General features: G+C 32.4%; 4 protein-coding genes across 8 annotated transcripts in view; 2 read left to right on the forward strand and 2 right to left on the reverse strand.

Moving 5' to 3' along the window:
• The window catches only part of LOC101744224 (signal peptide peptidase-like 3), a 30163-nt gene extending 26569 nt beyond the window's left edge, over positions 1 to 3594 (forward strand). For both annotated transcript variants that reach the window (XM_038016343.2, XM_004926836.4), the window contains 3 exons: positions 198 to 313; positions 784 to 942; positions 1276 to 3594. In XM_038016343.2, coding sequence (XP_037872271.1) covers positions 198 to 313; positions 784 to 942; positions 1276 to 1353 — 353 coding nt within the window. In that variant the 3' untranslated portion in view covers positions 1354 to 3594. The remainder of the gene's footprint in view (positions 1 to 197; positions 314 to 783; positions 943 to 1275) is intronic.
• Positions 3595 to 3954: 360 nt separating this feature from the next.
• Positions 3955 to 4914, reverse strand: LOC101744082 (coiled-coil domain-containing protein 86). Its single transcript, XM_004926835.4, has 2 exons — positions 4584 to 4914; positions 3955 to 4267 (listed from the first exon to the last, which is right to left on the reverse strand). Exons 1-2 carry the CDS (start codon positions 4769 to 4771, stop codon positions 3967 to 3969), a joined length of 489 nt encoding a protein of 162 aa, XP_004926892.1. The 5' UTR covers positions 4772 to 4914; the 3' UTR covers positions 3955 to 3966.
• A 3725-nt stretch (positions 4915 to 8639) lies between these two features.
• On the forward strand, positions 8640 to 9957 carry LOC751839 (Arp2/3 complex subunit; the record flags this gene model as incomplete). Its single annotated transcript, NM_001048214.1, is given in 4 exon segments — positions 8640 to 8816; positions 8924 to 9119; positions 9642 to 9703; positions 9862 to 9957. Coding segments are annotated over 4 exon segments (531 nt in total), but the record flags the coding sequence as incomplete, so codon positions are not given.
• Positions 9958 to 10175: 218 nt separating this feature from the next.
• Positions 10176 to 14565, reverse strand: LOC101743734 (short-chain specific acyl-CoA dehydrogenase, mitochondrial). Of its 4 annotated transcripts, none has more exons than XM_004926833.5 (5): positions 14381 to 14565; positions 13338 to 13721; positions 12358 to 12773; positions 11774 to 12016; positions 10176 to 11314 (listed from the first exon to the last, which is right to left on the reverse strand). In XM_004926833.5, the coding sequence occupies exons 2-5, from the start codon at positions 13654 to 13656 to the stop codon at positions 11168 to 11170; spliced, it is 1125 nt and encodes a 374-aa protein (XP_004926890.1). In that variant the 5' UTR covers positions 13657 to 13721; positions 14381 to 14565; the 3' UTR covers positions 10176 to 11167. The 4 variants fall into 4 exon arrangements, with proteins under 4 accessions (XP_004926890.1, XP_004926891.1, XP_062529069.1 ...); XM_004926834.5 differs by having other exon boundaries at positions 14306 to 14565; XM_062673085.1 differs by lacking the exon at positions 14381 to 14565 and adding an exon at positions 14195 to 14316.
• Between the last annotated feature and the right edge of the window lie 226 nt (positions 14566 to 14791).

Raw genomic sequence — 14791 nt, forward strand, 5'->3', positions numbered from 1 at the left:
CATTTTCATATTTATTTATCTTTTAAACCTTCTCTGGACTTCCACAGATCAGTCAAGACCAAAATTAACCAAATCGGTAACGCCGTTCTCGAGTTTTAGCGAGACTAACGAACAATTCATTTTTATATATATAGATAGATTATTTTCAGTATTGTTGCGAAATATTATTGTAACAGTAATAAATTTTATGTCTGTAGGTCTGGGTGATATCGTGATGCCGGGACTATTGCTTTGCTTCGTGTTGCGATACGATGCTTACAAGAAGGCGACTCTAGTATGCCAAATGGGACAAGTGCCAGGGCCTCGTTCTATGGTAATACTTTTGTCTATAGTTTTACATAGTACATATTAACAATGGATAGTAAAATTAATACTATTGTGAATTAATAAACGCTTAGTAGTTAGTTAGCGTTTAAATTGGTACCTTTTTTTATTGCTTAGTTGGGTGGACGAGCTCACCGCCCACCTGGTGTTAAGTGGTTACAGGCGCCCTATAGAGATCTACAACGTAAATGCGCCACTTACCTTGAGATATAAGTTCTAAGGTCTCAGTATAGTTGTGATATAAGTTCTAAGGTCTCAGTATAGTTGCAACGGCTCCCCTACCTTTCAGACCGAAACGCATTACTGCTTCACGGCAGAAATAGGCAGGGTGGTGGTACCTAGCCGTGCGGACTCACAAGAGGTGCTACCACTAGTAAGCTGCGTGGGTTTTGACCCCTGTGGTCATATGTCACGTCGCCGTAAGGGAGGGATCCTGGTATTTATGTTGGACTGTTGCAGGGTTCGAGACTGACGTACTTCCACTGCTCGTTGCTGGGTTACTTCCTGGGTCTGCTGACGGCCACCGTGTCGGCGGAGGTGTTCAAGGCGGCGCAGCCCGCGCTACTCTACCTCGTGCCCTTCACGCTGCTGCCTCTACTTACGATGGCATATGTTAAGGTAATTTGTTGCCATTATATCTACGACTAGATATTTTGCACACTAGAAAAAAATTCAGACCTGTGTTGCCTGAGTAATGTTTTTGCGAAAAACCTTATATGCTAATCATTATTCACTCACTACATAGCAACTCGAGGAAGTGAGACGCTCGCTCCTTGATTTTTTATTTTTAATAATACTAATATTACTGCCACTGTCTTGCCTGTTTTTATAATGAAGAGGTCAAGGGAGGAGTAAGCTTGCGACAATTTAATGCAATTAAGATTTCGGCTTATTGTCTAAAAGAGAACAATGAGACTTCCGATTTGAATAACCTATTTGTTTAAATTACAGGGCGATTTAAGAAGAATGTGGAGCGAACCGTTCATAGCTCCGCCTAATGGCAAGGGAGGCGGCGACTTCGACGTGTGACTGTCCCCCTCGCCGCCTCGTCCCGCGCCGCCCCCGCCCCCGCTACGTGCGCTCGTGCCGTCAGCGACTAGCGAGCCATCACCAGTTCTACTGTTCCACTGCAGTGCGAGTCACAAATTAAACGGGGTCTAATCGTACAGGCACAGTGTAGTTGTTCACGTGAATCGGTGTGCATTAGTAAATAAAGACATACGTTTTACGTTCTAAGTTTATACGATACGCTTTTGTTTCGATTTATGAATACAAACGGAAGTTACGTGTGACAGGGTAACTTTGCGCACTTTATTGACAGTATTGCAGTATTAGGAATTACTGTAAAACCATCATTTACCGTGCATTCGTGTAGTTATTGGTAGTTTTCCAATTACAGAGCATAATGCGACTCAGTGACGCACAATGCCGAATTATGCTGAAGCTTAATTGGAACGTGAATTAGTTTTCAAATGCATCAGCAGAGTGCGCTAAGTTAGCACAGTTTTAAATAACATTGATTATTTCTAAGAAACTACGACGAGACGAAAGCCTTACAATTTTTTTCAACATTAAATAATATTACTAACGATAATATAAACAAAATTTCGATCAATGCCAACTTAAAGAAAAACACTTGTCAATTTTCTGTCACTGAGTCGGTATTGATTGCGAGTATCACGCGAGAGCAGTACTTTTGAGAGTGCTCGATTGTGCTGTAGTTGGAACATTCAACGTTGAGCATTATGCCGCATAATGCGCTCTAGTGCTGTAATTGGAAAACTGCGATTGTTCATTTTTAATAATGAGTGCGTATTAAAAAAAAGATCGATTTCAGTGATAACATTTTAACATTACTCGAATACTCGTACTAGAACAAAGCATTTCTTTGTTGATTTTTTCTATTTACATTTTTATAATGTATTTTATTGGATGCGTAACCTTTTTTCAGTGTTATGATCTGATTAATTAACAATTGAGAGTGAAACGAAAAAAAAAAAATTGGCGCAACTAGGAATATCTGATATTTTGATGAAATTACAAAACGTTTCAATGAAATAAAATGAAAAAAAAAAGTCTTATTCTGCTTAATCATACTAACTCGATTGTAGTTGTATATAAAGAAGGAAATTATGGAAATTAAAAAAAAAGTTATTCTTATGAGTTTTTTTATATATTATTGTCTATACAAAACAAACTTATTATTAGTGAATCTAAATAGATATATATATAAAAGGAAAACGGACTTTGTACCCATTTCATTGAAGTTTCGTAAGATTCTTTGGTTCTTTAGTTGCAATTTTAATTTAAATGTGACTTGTTGCGCCAAATTGTCTATTTAAATGTAAAATCCGCCTATTTGTTTTTCAGCTAGGTTCCGGTTTTTACAGAATAGTAAAATGAACAATCATAGTACTAAGTCTTTGAATCTCATTTTATGCTTACAATTTTTTACGATTTTCTCTCACAATTTTTACCTTTGTAATTAGATGTAAATCATATCTTTACTTTCAATGTAATCAAAAGTTTGTTGTCACTGCCTTAGACTGATGTTTTCAATGAAGATTTTTTCTATTTGTTGAGAAGAAGTATTATAGACAAAACTGTTAGTCTAAAAAAAATATAGATTTTAAGCTATGTACTAGCTATTGTTGTTATTATTATAACAACACTACTGTTGTTGTAAATTAATTGAATTTAATAAAAAAAACGGTTAAGATGCTACATTCTAAAAGATATATTTGCATTGTGTGATTTCATTTTCAATGAGTTTTTAACTATTTTTTTAGTAATTTTTTTATAGTTTCTTTATAAGTGTAAGTTTTGCGTAAAACTAATAAGTAACGTTATTTCTACAAGAGTGATTTTATTGAGGCTTCTGGAAAGTAAAACAACTGATATCTTATGATGATTTTACATGATTTTTAGGCTTTTCTTTCTTATGAAGTTTTTAGCTGGTTATTTGTACTTTCTTGATTCGATTTAAAATACAGTCATATTGGTGATTTTATAGATATTTAAATGAAGTGTTTTGTTTCCTATAATGTACATAAAGTTTTAAAGTTTAAGATTGATGTCCTCCTGTAATTGTCATCACAATATTTGTCATTTCTCATCTGTCATCCCAAGTGTTGAACATTGTTGTAAATATTTAACATTCACATAAATCATTTCCTATACAAAAACCGGGAATGCGTCTAATATTTTTATACGTATCTGTAGAATATATTTGAAGTTATGAATACTTAATAAAAATATTAGATGAAATTATTTTTTGGTGTTTCATTTGATTTTTTGGTTCTGTAATATCAAAAATGGAACCATTACAATTATGGCAGGCTGTCTGTTGACAGTTGAAAACATTGAGCTTATTATTCTGATTAGTAACAGTGGTATGATGAAATTTATTAAAATATAAGTTCCAGATTAATATAATAATAAGTAAAAAAGAAAAGCTGCATTTAAAAAATCCTTTTTCATTGTCGGATGCTTTGTTTTATTGTAACAGAGGGTTGCATACGTCATCTGATGGGTAGTGGTCACCAATGCTAACGGAAATCAGCAATGTCAGGAGTATTAGTCACCTGCTGCCTTCTACTAAATATAAGATTAGATAATGAAACAAGAAAATTTGTTGTATATTTATTTACTACTTTCAACTTCCTTATTAGTGTCTCGTTTCTCAATGAATCTAAGTTGTTTCTTTCTCATTCTCTTAAGTTTTGTCGTGTTTGTTATTACTTGAACTACTTCTGATTTCTTTCTGTTCTCCTCTGCCTTTTTCAAATTCTGACGCCGCCTTTCTTTACGGCTAAGTTCTTTTTCTTTCAATTGTTCAAGAGCCTGCTTAGATAACTCCTTAGTTCGCTTTAGTTCCAATCTCAATGCCGTTTTCTTGGAAAAGTCTTGTTTGAGACCTTTTGTTTTATTAATGGTCGAGAATCTAAAACATGCATTATATTAGAATGTAAAAGTGGTAATGTTGTCTAATGTATTGACATGTATTGATCTAATGTCTAATGTATTTTAACATTTTCAAAATTAAACATTAAATCTCGAAGTCATAAATAGTTAAATTTTACCACAATTGGCACAATGACTATGCCTAGCAATACCCATGTATTTAAAAAAATAATAATTGAAGAGGCCTATGTTAGACAGCGGCCAACAAACAGGCTGAAATGATGATGATAACGATAAAATCTAATTGTGTAATGTGTAATATTTTACTTATAAAATCATATAAATTAATGGCTTACTTTTCTTTTTTAGACTTCCAGAACCTGCCAGATTTTGGGATACCTCTGATTGTTTTCCCCTTCTCCTGCTTTCTTTTCTCGCTTAGAACGGGCGCATTATTTGCTATTGTGACCTCTTTGTATTTATCCCGAGACTTTGTAATATCTGTGACAATTGAAGACACCTTCGCCTGCGTTTCATCAGCCATTACGATTTTTGTTAGTATTTTTGTATAATTTGTTATTCGTATTTTCAATGTATACAGTTTAAAACTAACCTCACACTTCCATATGACTATGACACATTTCTCAAATAATGTGTATAATCTATGGCAGTAACAACATTTTTCCAACAATTCCAACTAAAAAAGTGAAGGTATCAATTCATACAACGTAATTTTTTGTATAATATCTGTTTAGTAAAAATGAAACGAAGTTGAATAAATTGAGGCATTTATCAATTAGAATGATTAGGATTAAATGAAACGAGATTATATGGGATGAAATATAATTTCATTAAAATGGTGGTTATCTACTGAAACTTTTTTAGTAGATTTTTGGAAAATCCCGAAAAGCTACGTTCAGTCGCTTTGTTTCATTATCCCACACTTGAGCACTTTCGCAGATGTTAAGTGGTTGATAAGCGACAATTGTAGTAAATAAAAATAGAATATTAAATAAATTGAAGTTGTCGTGGCTTAACATATTTTAGAACTGAGACGCAAAACTCTGTGTGAGTTCATTTTTACTGGACGTGGCTTTTGCGTTCTTCTTAAAAGTCCGATGTTTCGTAATGTGTCGAACGTAACTAAATAGACAACAGCACTTTTCGAATATCGTTTTTTTTATAATAAGCTCTTTAGACTACTTGAAGTCATCATTTTGGTCTCGAAAAGCAAGGAGGAAAGCTTATGAAATACAGTGGCTCTTCATTGTATAGCTTTGAGCTCATTATAAATATTAACTGTAATATCTATGATTGAGTGTGTGTGTGACTAACATGAATTTATTTATTTATTATTTTATATTATCTATCTGTGCTGCGCCTTTTCTAGCTAGTGCTTTTTGTTTTGTGTACCTGCTTGTGTTGCTTGGACTATCATATATTTCTTGTTACTTTCTCCTTCTTTCTATATTTTGTGTTCGTTAAGACGAAGTTTTTATTTTTTTATTTAAGAAAGTTTTTATTTAAGAATAAAAACTTTCTTTGTGACCTTTTGTGTTTGCAAAGACATTAAATTACAACCATAGAGTTACTATTCTAACTGGAGTGCTTACTTCGTTTGACATAAAAACTAAAAATATACTTTATCTCTATGGCTTAAAGTTTATTTTTAAATAGCAAAAGATGTAAGGAAAAACGGTCTGAAAAGAGAATGACTATTAAGTGGTGGTGTCCCTCTCGCACATTTTACAAACAAAAAGCAGTGTTGCTAGCTTAGAGGATTTTCCACAAAATCTCGTAATTTGGACCCCTGTCTTAGTTATCAGTAGTATCAGTAGTAGCTTGGGCTTTTTTTTTATTGCTTAGATAGGTGGACGAGCTCACAGCCCACCTGATGTCAAGTGGCTACCGGAACCCATAGACATCTACAACGTAAATGCGCCACCCACCTCGAGATACAAGTTCTAAGGTCTCAGTACAGCTACAACGGCTACCCCACCCTTCGAACCGAAACGCATTACTGCTTCACGGCGGAAATAGGTGGGGTGGTGGTACCTACCCGTGTGGACTCCCAAGAGGTCCTACCACCAGTAATTACGCAAATTATAATTTTGCGGGTTTCATTTTTATTACACGATGTTATTCCTTCACCGTGGAAGTCAATCGTTAACATTTGTTGAGTGCGTATTTCATTAGAAAAATTGGTACCCGCCTGCGGGATTCGAACACCGGTGCATCGCTTCATACGAATGCACCGGACGTCTTATCCTTTAGGGCGTTGTTGAAAATTATCGAAAAGGTTAAAATCAATCCACTTTACAGGATTTTAAACATTTTATGACAATAATATATCTAAATACATATTATTTAAACGATGTGACTTAAACTTAACTAGAAAATGCTGCGAGAATTTAGAATTTCCATCAACGTCAAAAATTAAATTGGTTCAAAAGAAACGTACAAAGTCATGGTGAAATTAGTTGCTGATGATGACAATTTATTAAAATAAATTATATAAGAAGTATTGATTATATGATATATATTGATTTTTATTAGAACATCATATATTAATAAAGCTCATTAACAAAAAAAATATTGTTCTATATTAATAAGAACTCTGTTTAATGGAAAATTTAATGGTAGGTAAGTAGATTTCTGATGGTTTTCATGGGAAGCCAGATTAATTGTTGGCATCACCGAAAAAGAGCTATGAATGGATTAAAAGAAAAATGGCGTCTATTTACGTTTGTAGTTCGAAGTTAAAAGGGCACTGATACAGCTTGTGGCTTGTTTTTTTCCGAAAATCGTGAAAGTTTCCGTGTAATCATGGCGAACACTTGTATTGTAAGTGGTTTTAAGCGAGAATCCTCTCCAGTTTGTGGAATATCCTTCCATATATCAGATTCATTGATAAATTTTTACTAGTGTGAGTATATATTTTTAAAATGTTAGATATTTTTTCTCATAATAATATTTAATACCATTTGTCTTGTAAATTGTACTTAATCTATGTCATATATTAAATTTGAAAAAACAATCGTGAAAAACTATAATTTTGCAATGTATTTTTCATATTATAAGAGGAATCACGTGGTATTTTTTTGACTTTGTTTATTGTATTGAATAGCGTCGCACGCAAGCATGTATATCATTTGCCTGACGTCAAGCGAACGAGGAGGATCTTCTAGTAAATATGACGTTGGAATTTCTGGAAAATGTCCTATATAAAGGTCAAACAAGAGGAATCAAGTACTCAAACGCAAGAAATAAAAAATGCCCCGAGAAAAGCAAAATTACGACAAGATGTTAAGGTTTTGAAACAAAAACTTAAAAGTCGCGAAATAGTGATTGTAAATATAAAGTCGATTTTAGATTTATTAAAGAAAAATGGCGATTTTTAATTGAATTGAAATTTAAATTGCGAAATTTTAATGATACTCATGGTCCACTTAGATATTGACTAAAATAAATTATTTATTTCGTTGAAAAAAAAAGAATTTACATAAAATAGGGGAAATGTTATATTATTTATTTATTTTATTAGGCTCACAATACACATCACAAGCTAAAGATACATAAAAAACACAAATAAAAAGAAACAATATCTGGCTAATAAGACTACAGAAAATTAACTGAACTTAATAATAATAATATAACCAATATTTTGTAAATAGAGATCAAGTACTATGTGTATTGTGTTATGTGTATTGACTTGTCATTTAAGAGTTATTTAATTGTCTACATATAACAAATAAATGAATTTCAGTTCATTTCATTTTATTACCCATTGTGTTTTATTTATTAAAATGTAACTAGTAGACTTAATATAAACGTAATATAATATAATATAATATAATATAATATATAACTTAATATAAGGTAAATTCAAAACTGATGCATGTGTATAATTTTGTCCTATAAATAAATTTTATATGGTCACCACATTAGACAAGGACACCGCGACCAAAAAGTATTCTCTTTCGAGACCGATTTCTCGGCATTAGACAGCACTCCAGTTGTAGGTACTTATTAACTCCATGATTACAACCTAAGACGACTAAAAGGTATTGTCTATGCTCGGAACCCTATAACTCAAAGTGACATTGACAAATTACACAAAACAGACGTCAAAGAATATGCTTCTGCCTTGTTTAAAATACCTAATAATTCAGTGATTCATATTTAGTTAAAAAAGATAATACATAGCTTTATATCAATTTAAATTAAAACTTATCATTTAGTTTTTACTCATTTCACTTTTTAAGATTGTTTCACGTTTAGGATTATTTTAAAAAAGAAGACTACAAAGGAGCTCAAGCGATAAAATGCCTGTACGAATTTAATATAGTAAATTAAATCTGTTCAGTTTAATTTACTAATTGCAAGTATTTAACAAGTTCTATATTTTATAGGCCTACCATTCAACGTTAACTGACTACAGTCAAACAGTTGGGAATCTTGCAATCTTACCACTTCGAACTTCGTTCAGAGGCCCCGCCCCAACGAGCTCCGATATTGAGTTGGATATAATAGATGAAGCGCTGAACTATTTTAAAGCAAATGTATTTTTTAGATTTTATGAAATAAAGGTACGTTATTTATTAGTTGTCTGATATTAAAAAAAAAGTTACAATAAAATTTATGTTATTAAAATGTATTCGAGCTATAAGAGACTAATGTAATTGAGTTATTGCAGTCTGATGCTGACAGAGTTTTAATTTACCTAACATTATATGTATCGGAATGTCTCAAAAGACTGCAGAAGTGTTCCAGCAAAAATCAAGGTCAACAAGAGATGTACATGTTGGCTATATCCAAGTTTGACATTCCTGGGGAACCAGGTTTCCCGCTCAACTCCGTATATGCCAGGCCTACCAGTCAGCAAGAATCTGGTAAATCTGAAAAAAAAATTTTTTTTTAATTGTGTAATTATGTTTCATTAGGCAATTACTGAAGTAATTTTAAAATAGTACAAATGTGAGAAAATAATATACAAATGACACTTAATAAAGTGATGAATCAGTTTATTTTGATTAAGCCTAAGTTATTTATTCCTTTAAGCAATTAATTATTTTTTAAGCAAAAAAATTTTAAGATTACAAATTAAAAATAATAACTAGAATATATAAGAGCTTAGGTAGATCTACTATCAAATCCTAATCCTGTTTCAATAATCATGCTTTCAAGTTTGAAGGGAGCCTTTGCAGAATAAGGTATGACATAAAGCTCATCACTCAAGATGGGCGACTACATTCATGTTGTGTCATATTTGATGGTATAAGATATAGTAACCATTTTATACTAAAAGTGTCATGAACCTATCCACAGTAATTAAAAAAACTTATTTTTGGTTCTGGAGATTAAGTTGTGAGAATTATCTTTGGGGTGTTTTTAAGCTTACCTTTTGTTTACAGATTTAATGAGGCAGTATTTACAACAATTGAGACATGAGACTGGGACAAGAGTGTGCGAGAAAGTATGTTATTTTATTTATTTTTTTCTATAAATAACTTTTTGGTTCAAAAGGAATAGAGACTTTAAAACTAAGTTTAAACATAGGAATATTTTTTTGTTCATGCTTGTCTCACAGAAATATGAAGTTTCAAAGTAGGTATTAATATATTTTGTTATCAGGTATTTGCCACTGAAGATGGAAAACCAAGCAAGTGGTGGCTCTGCTTTTCCAGAAGGAAATTCATGGATAAATCTTTGTCTGGCCCTGGACAGTAAATAGTATTTTTAAGAACTGCATTTATATTATCGTAATTCTTTTAGTAAAATTAATAAATATTTATCTTAAAGCTGTTTTATTAAATAAAGCTTGTATTAATTTTGTCAATAGGTTGTTGGCAGTTTGTAAAATATCACACTTACATTATTATGAATAATATGCACTCAATTTTTTTATGCATATAGATCATGCCACCCGTAATACAAAAATGAAACAATTTGTTAATACATATAAAAATGTAATTTATTTTAATACTCAAGTGTATAATGCTGATGTAAATGATAATAAATATGTGATCAAAGTTTTCATTTAAATATAAATGACATTTATAAAAACATTATAAACTAAAAAATTGATATTGTAAGATATGTTGGTATCTGATAATAAGCCTTATAAAATATTATTATACTATCTATGATTAGAGCACTTTGAGATACTTATCAATTATCTATTTTTGAATAATAACTATTGATATTTATTTACTTGAAAATTCACAATTTGAACTATGAGTTTTATACAATATTGATAAGATGCACTCAAGATTAATATTTGAGATCTATTTTCAATAAGTAAGTTCATAGATATTTGCAAAATATTAGACAAATATTAGATAAAACAGGAACACAAAAGTAATTTTACATAGTCAATTGTTGCATTTTATGAAATTTCCTTTAAACAGTTTTATATGTCTATTACATTTTGTTCTTTTCCCAAAAATTAAACAACGTCATCTAGCGAATGCAATTAGTGCTACTTTCGATCTTATGTATTTTATCTAGGTTTTTTGAGTATTACTATGGATGGATATCGACGCTTGAAAGGCTAACATGACTAAGCGACAACGCGTGAACTTTACAGTAGACTAATTTAAAGTTGAAATACCTGAAAACAAAATTTATTTTAACGAATCTAGCTAGTAGCTGTAGGATTGAAATGATTTTAATAGACCTTGAAATATATTTTTTTTGCGCATCGAATATGGTTATTGCCTATCATTTATGTACAAAGCAGTTATTGTCGCTTAGTCACTTTTGCCTTTCAAGCGTCGATATATACTACCACTATTTGTTTAAGGGGTCTTGCCTTACAACTTAAATGAACGATCAGCCTTTATACAATACAATTGAGATTTCGATCTCATATTTCAAGGTAGGAGGTGATGGCATTCACGTTGATCTTAGATTAATGTAGTCCATAAGGCCAATGTTTCTAATTCAGTCCGTATTCCTTGATCAGTTGTCCTGCTATAACCAGTCTTTGTATTTCGCTGGTGCCCTCGTAAATCTCAGTGATGCGAGCGTCGCGGTAATGTCGTTCTGCTGGCATATCTGATACATAACCCATTCCTCCAAGAATCTGAAATATAAAATTTTCATATAATACGTAATCCACTATGCTGTCTTTGGGCTTTAATTACTACTTTACTAGAGATCTATGCAAAAAACAGTTGGCTGTAAGCTTGTCTGTCTATTCATTTAACACTTAAAAAATACTATAATAAATTTTTGTATCATATTTGCTGTTGTATTTTAATGATGATGACAATGCCAACCATTTATCAAAATATCAAAATTTATAAATATCCAAGTTATTTACATAGCAGTGAAGCCTGGTCACGCTTGGCTGTGACTTTGGCTAATCATATGAGTAGTATGAATTAAAAAAAAATATATGTTTTAATCATTCCTTTTTTTGTCATTACATTATTAATGTAATGAATCAAGACTCCCTGTGATCAAGGACTTCAATGTAGTGCCGAATATTCTATTTGAAATTAGACTACATTTGGTAGTACCCTTTTTTTATTTTATTCACCTGGATACATTGGTGTGATAAAAACGTAGCAGCCTCTGATGCAGCCAACTTGGCCATTGCTGCCTCCTTAGTATAGGGATTTTTGTTGTCCTTCAGCCAGGCCGCTCGCCATGTAAGCAAGCGTGCAGATTCAAGACGGAGCGCCATTTCAGCTAATTTATTTTGAATAGCTTGCAATTTCAATATTGGTTTGCCAAAAGCAATGCGTTTCGAAGCATATTCTATTGCCACATCCAGTGAAGCCTGAAAAAACGAAAATCTTATTATGCAAAACATTTTAGTAATTGGTTTAAAGATTATGGCCACATATGAGATAAGAACAGGTATTCTCACTGATGACTATCAAGACTGAAAATCTTTAACAAGGACTGTAAACAGATAATTAACTAATCAGTCACAAACACATCAGTAAATAAAGTAATTAAAATTGTACCACAATCAACACTTCAGATATTATAAATTTTTTTATTTATTTACTTTAGATATATTATAAATAAATTTAAAATTATCAAAATGTGTATTTTGCTAGGTCATATTTATAGCTTTACTAACCATTTATCAATAAAATTATCTAAATTTATTACCTGAGCTATACCTAAAGCTTGTGAAGCAATACCAATTCTCCCCGCATCTAGAGTCATCATAGCTATCTTGAATCCAAACCCCGGTTCACCCAGGATGTTCTCTTTGGGAATTTCACAGTCTTCATATATCAGGGAGCAAGTTGAACTCCCCCTTATACCTAGTTTATCTTCTTTTTTCCCTAATTCAAGACCCTTTATAGGTTTTGGAACTACAAATGCTGAAATACCTTTATGTTTTAAACTCTTATCAGTTGTAGCAAAAACTACTGATGCTTTGCTCTCGTATCCATTGGTAATCCAACATTTAGTTCCATTCAGAATCCACTTGTCACCCGCATCTTTTGCTGTAGTGGAGGCGGCTCCTGCATCTGATCCATTACCGGGTTCTGATAGAGCAAAGCAGCCCACAGGATCACCTAGATAAAAAATACTTTTATTGAGGTCAACATAATATGTACTCCTCTAACAATGAGTTGAAAACTTCAGGCTCAAGGGAGGAATTTTAGTTCTATTTTCTGTATTATATGTACGATTGGCAGTGCTCTGAGGAAATATTTGTGATGATTCAGCGATTCACTATACACCATGACAGAGTTGAGCCATACTACTTGGCACTAATCTGTTAACCTAAAGTGCATTTATAGACATCTTCATCACATACAATCCAGGTCTGACAAGCCTTTCTTAAAACTAGTTTTTGCAAAGAGTATTCAGTGGTAGCCATTGACTAGGCTCTGACTAGCCAATGATGATGCCCATGGACAACATTATTGACTAGGCTCTGACTAGTCAATGGTAATGCCCACGGCCAACATTAAGCACTCACTAACAGTTGGGCCATATGTTATCAGCCTGCAACAGCAATTCAATAATAATCATAGTTTGATGCACAGTTCCTTTTATTTCAGTTTTTACCCTCATAGTGTTCTCAGGTATTATTTATGTTAATATTGGATGACAATAAATGTAATAAAACTTACCAGTACAAAAAGGAGTTACAAACTGTTCTTTTTGTTTGTCAGTGCCCCAATGAGACAGCGGTCCAAGATATAAGGAGTTATTCACTGACATTATAACACCAGCTGAAGCACAACCTCTGGATATCTCTTCGAGAGCTATAGCGTATGCTAAATAGTCTAAGCCTGCACCTCCCCATTTTTCCGGTACCGCTATAGCCATTAAGCCTAGTTCTCCTAATTTTTTAATTGCTTCTCCGGGATATAAATGATCTCGATCGTATTTAGCAGCATTGGGCTTAAGTTCGCCTTCCGCAAAATCACGGCATGTTTTTTGCAACATCTGATAATCTTCAGATAATGCTGATAAAGAAGCGATGCATCTTGTATGTCTAGTGACTGATTGACCTAGAAAAAACGCATTTAAATGTACCTATTTCCTTAAGTAAATGTAACACACACATTAGCATAACTGTAGTGTAACTATACTGAGACATTAGAACTCATATCTCAAGGTGGGTGGCGGCATTTACGTTGTAGATGTCTATGGGCTCCAGTAACCACTTAACATAAGGTGGGCCGTGAGCTCGTCCACCCATGTAAGTAAAAATAAAAAAATAAAAACGTAGCTTACCTAAAGCTTGAATGGTTTTAGAGAAAGGCATAAACATTGTGATAATTTATCAGTTATTGTTTTTAATACCAAAATTTTAAATGAGCATTTATATTTTCAAATAACAAAACATGCGTAAAGTAATTATTTCAGAACTTTGAACTTTTACCTAACGAGTGTAACGCGCATAGATCAAACTTTTAATCTGATCAGGCACAGATTTTATGATACCAATTGGTCGGGCAAAGGCAACATAGTGGATACCTACTTTTGACTCTTGATGATAAAACAAAAACTAAAATGAAATGGTATGAAATTAATGATATTATGAAGTGAACATAAATAAAATAGACAAATACTAAACGGGCCAGCCACTTACGAGGCAAATACTCGGTCAATTAAAACCTGCCTTATGAATACAATAAATACTAAAACTTCAGGATTATTGACGTACCCTGTACATGTCGATGTTTAATTAAACAACGCAATTATTATGCAAGTCATCTATAAAGTTAATTGAGAATCTAAAAAATTGCACAACATTTACAATTTAAAACAATGCAATGCAAAACAGTTATTGAGAGGTAATAGCGTTACATCTATTCGGTGTGGTCTTATTTAATTTAATTTCTGTTCGTTCGTAGAATTATGAATAAGGTATAATATATAGGTAATTAATACATATAATAAATTCGTAACTGGTCGCTTTATGAGCGCAATAGCACCCAAAATAATAATTTTTAGAATTTTTGTCTGTGTCAACGCACAGAAGCGTTTGTGCACGATAATCTCAAAAACAGCTTATCCGATTTAGATGCGATTTTCACTAAATTATTGTGGTAAGCTTTACCTAATATTTAGTGTT

The sequence above is a fragment of the Bombyx mori genome, chromosome 16, assembly GCF_030269925.1.
Source record: "Bombyx mori chromosome 16, ASM3026992v2".
Classification (NCBI taxonomy): domain Eukaryota; kingdom Metazoa; phylum Arthropoda; class Insecta; order Lepidoptera; family Bombycidae; genus Bombyx; species Bombyx mori.

Bases quoted from the DNA above. Each gene is read 5' to 3' on its own strand.
- LOC101744082 (XM_004926835.4), bottom strand. From the start codon at position 4,771: ATGGCTGATGAAACGCAGGCGAAGGTGTCTTCAATTGTCACAGATATT. The intron at 4,268-4,583 runs GTAAGCCATTAA...TGCATGTTTTAG, and splicing joins TGGAAGTCTAAAAAAGAAAA to ATTCTCGACCATTAATAAAA.
- LOC101743734 (XM_004926832.5), bottom strand. From the start codon at position 13,984: ATGTTTATGCCTTTCTCTAAAACCATTCAAGCTTTAG. The intron at 12,774-13,337 runs GTAAGTTTTATT...TTTTTTATCTAG, and splicing joins TGTAACTCCTTTTTGTACTG to GTGATCCTGTGGGCTGCTTT. The intron at 12,017-12,357 runs GTAATAAATTTA...TCGTTTTTTCAG, and splicing joins AAGCTTTAGGTATAGCTCAG to GCTTCACTGGATGTGGCAAT.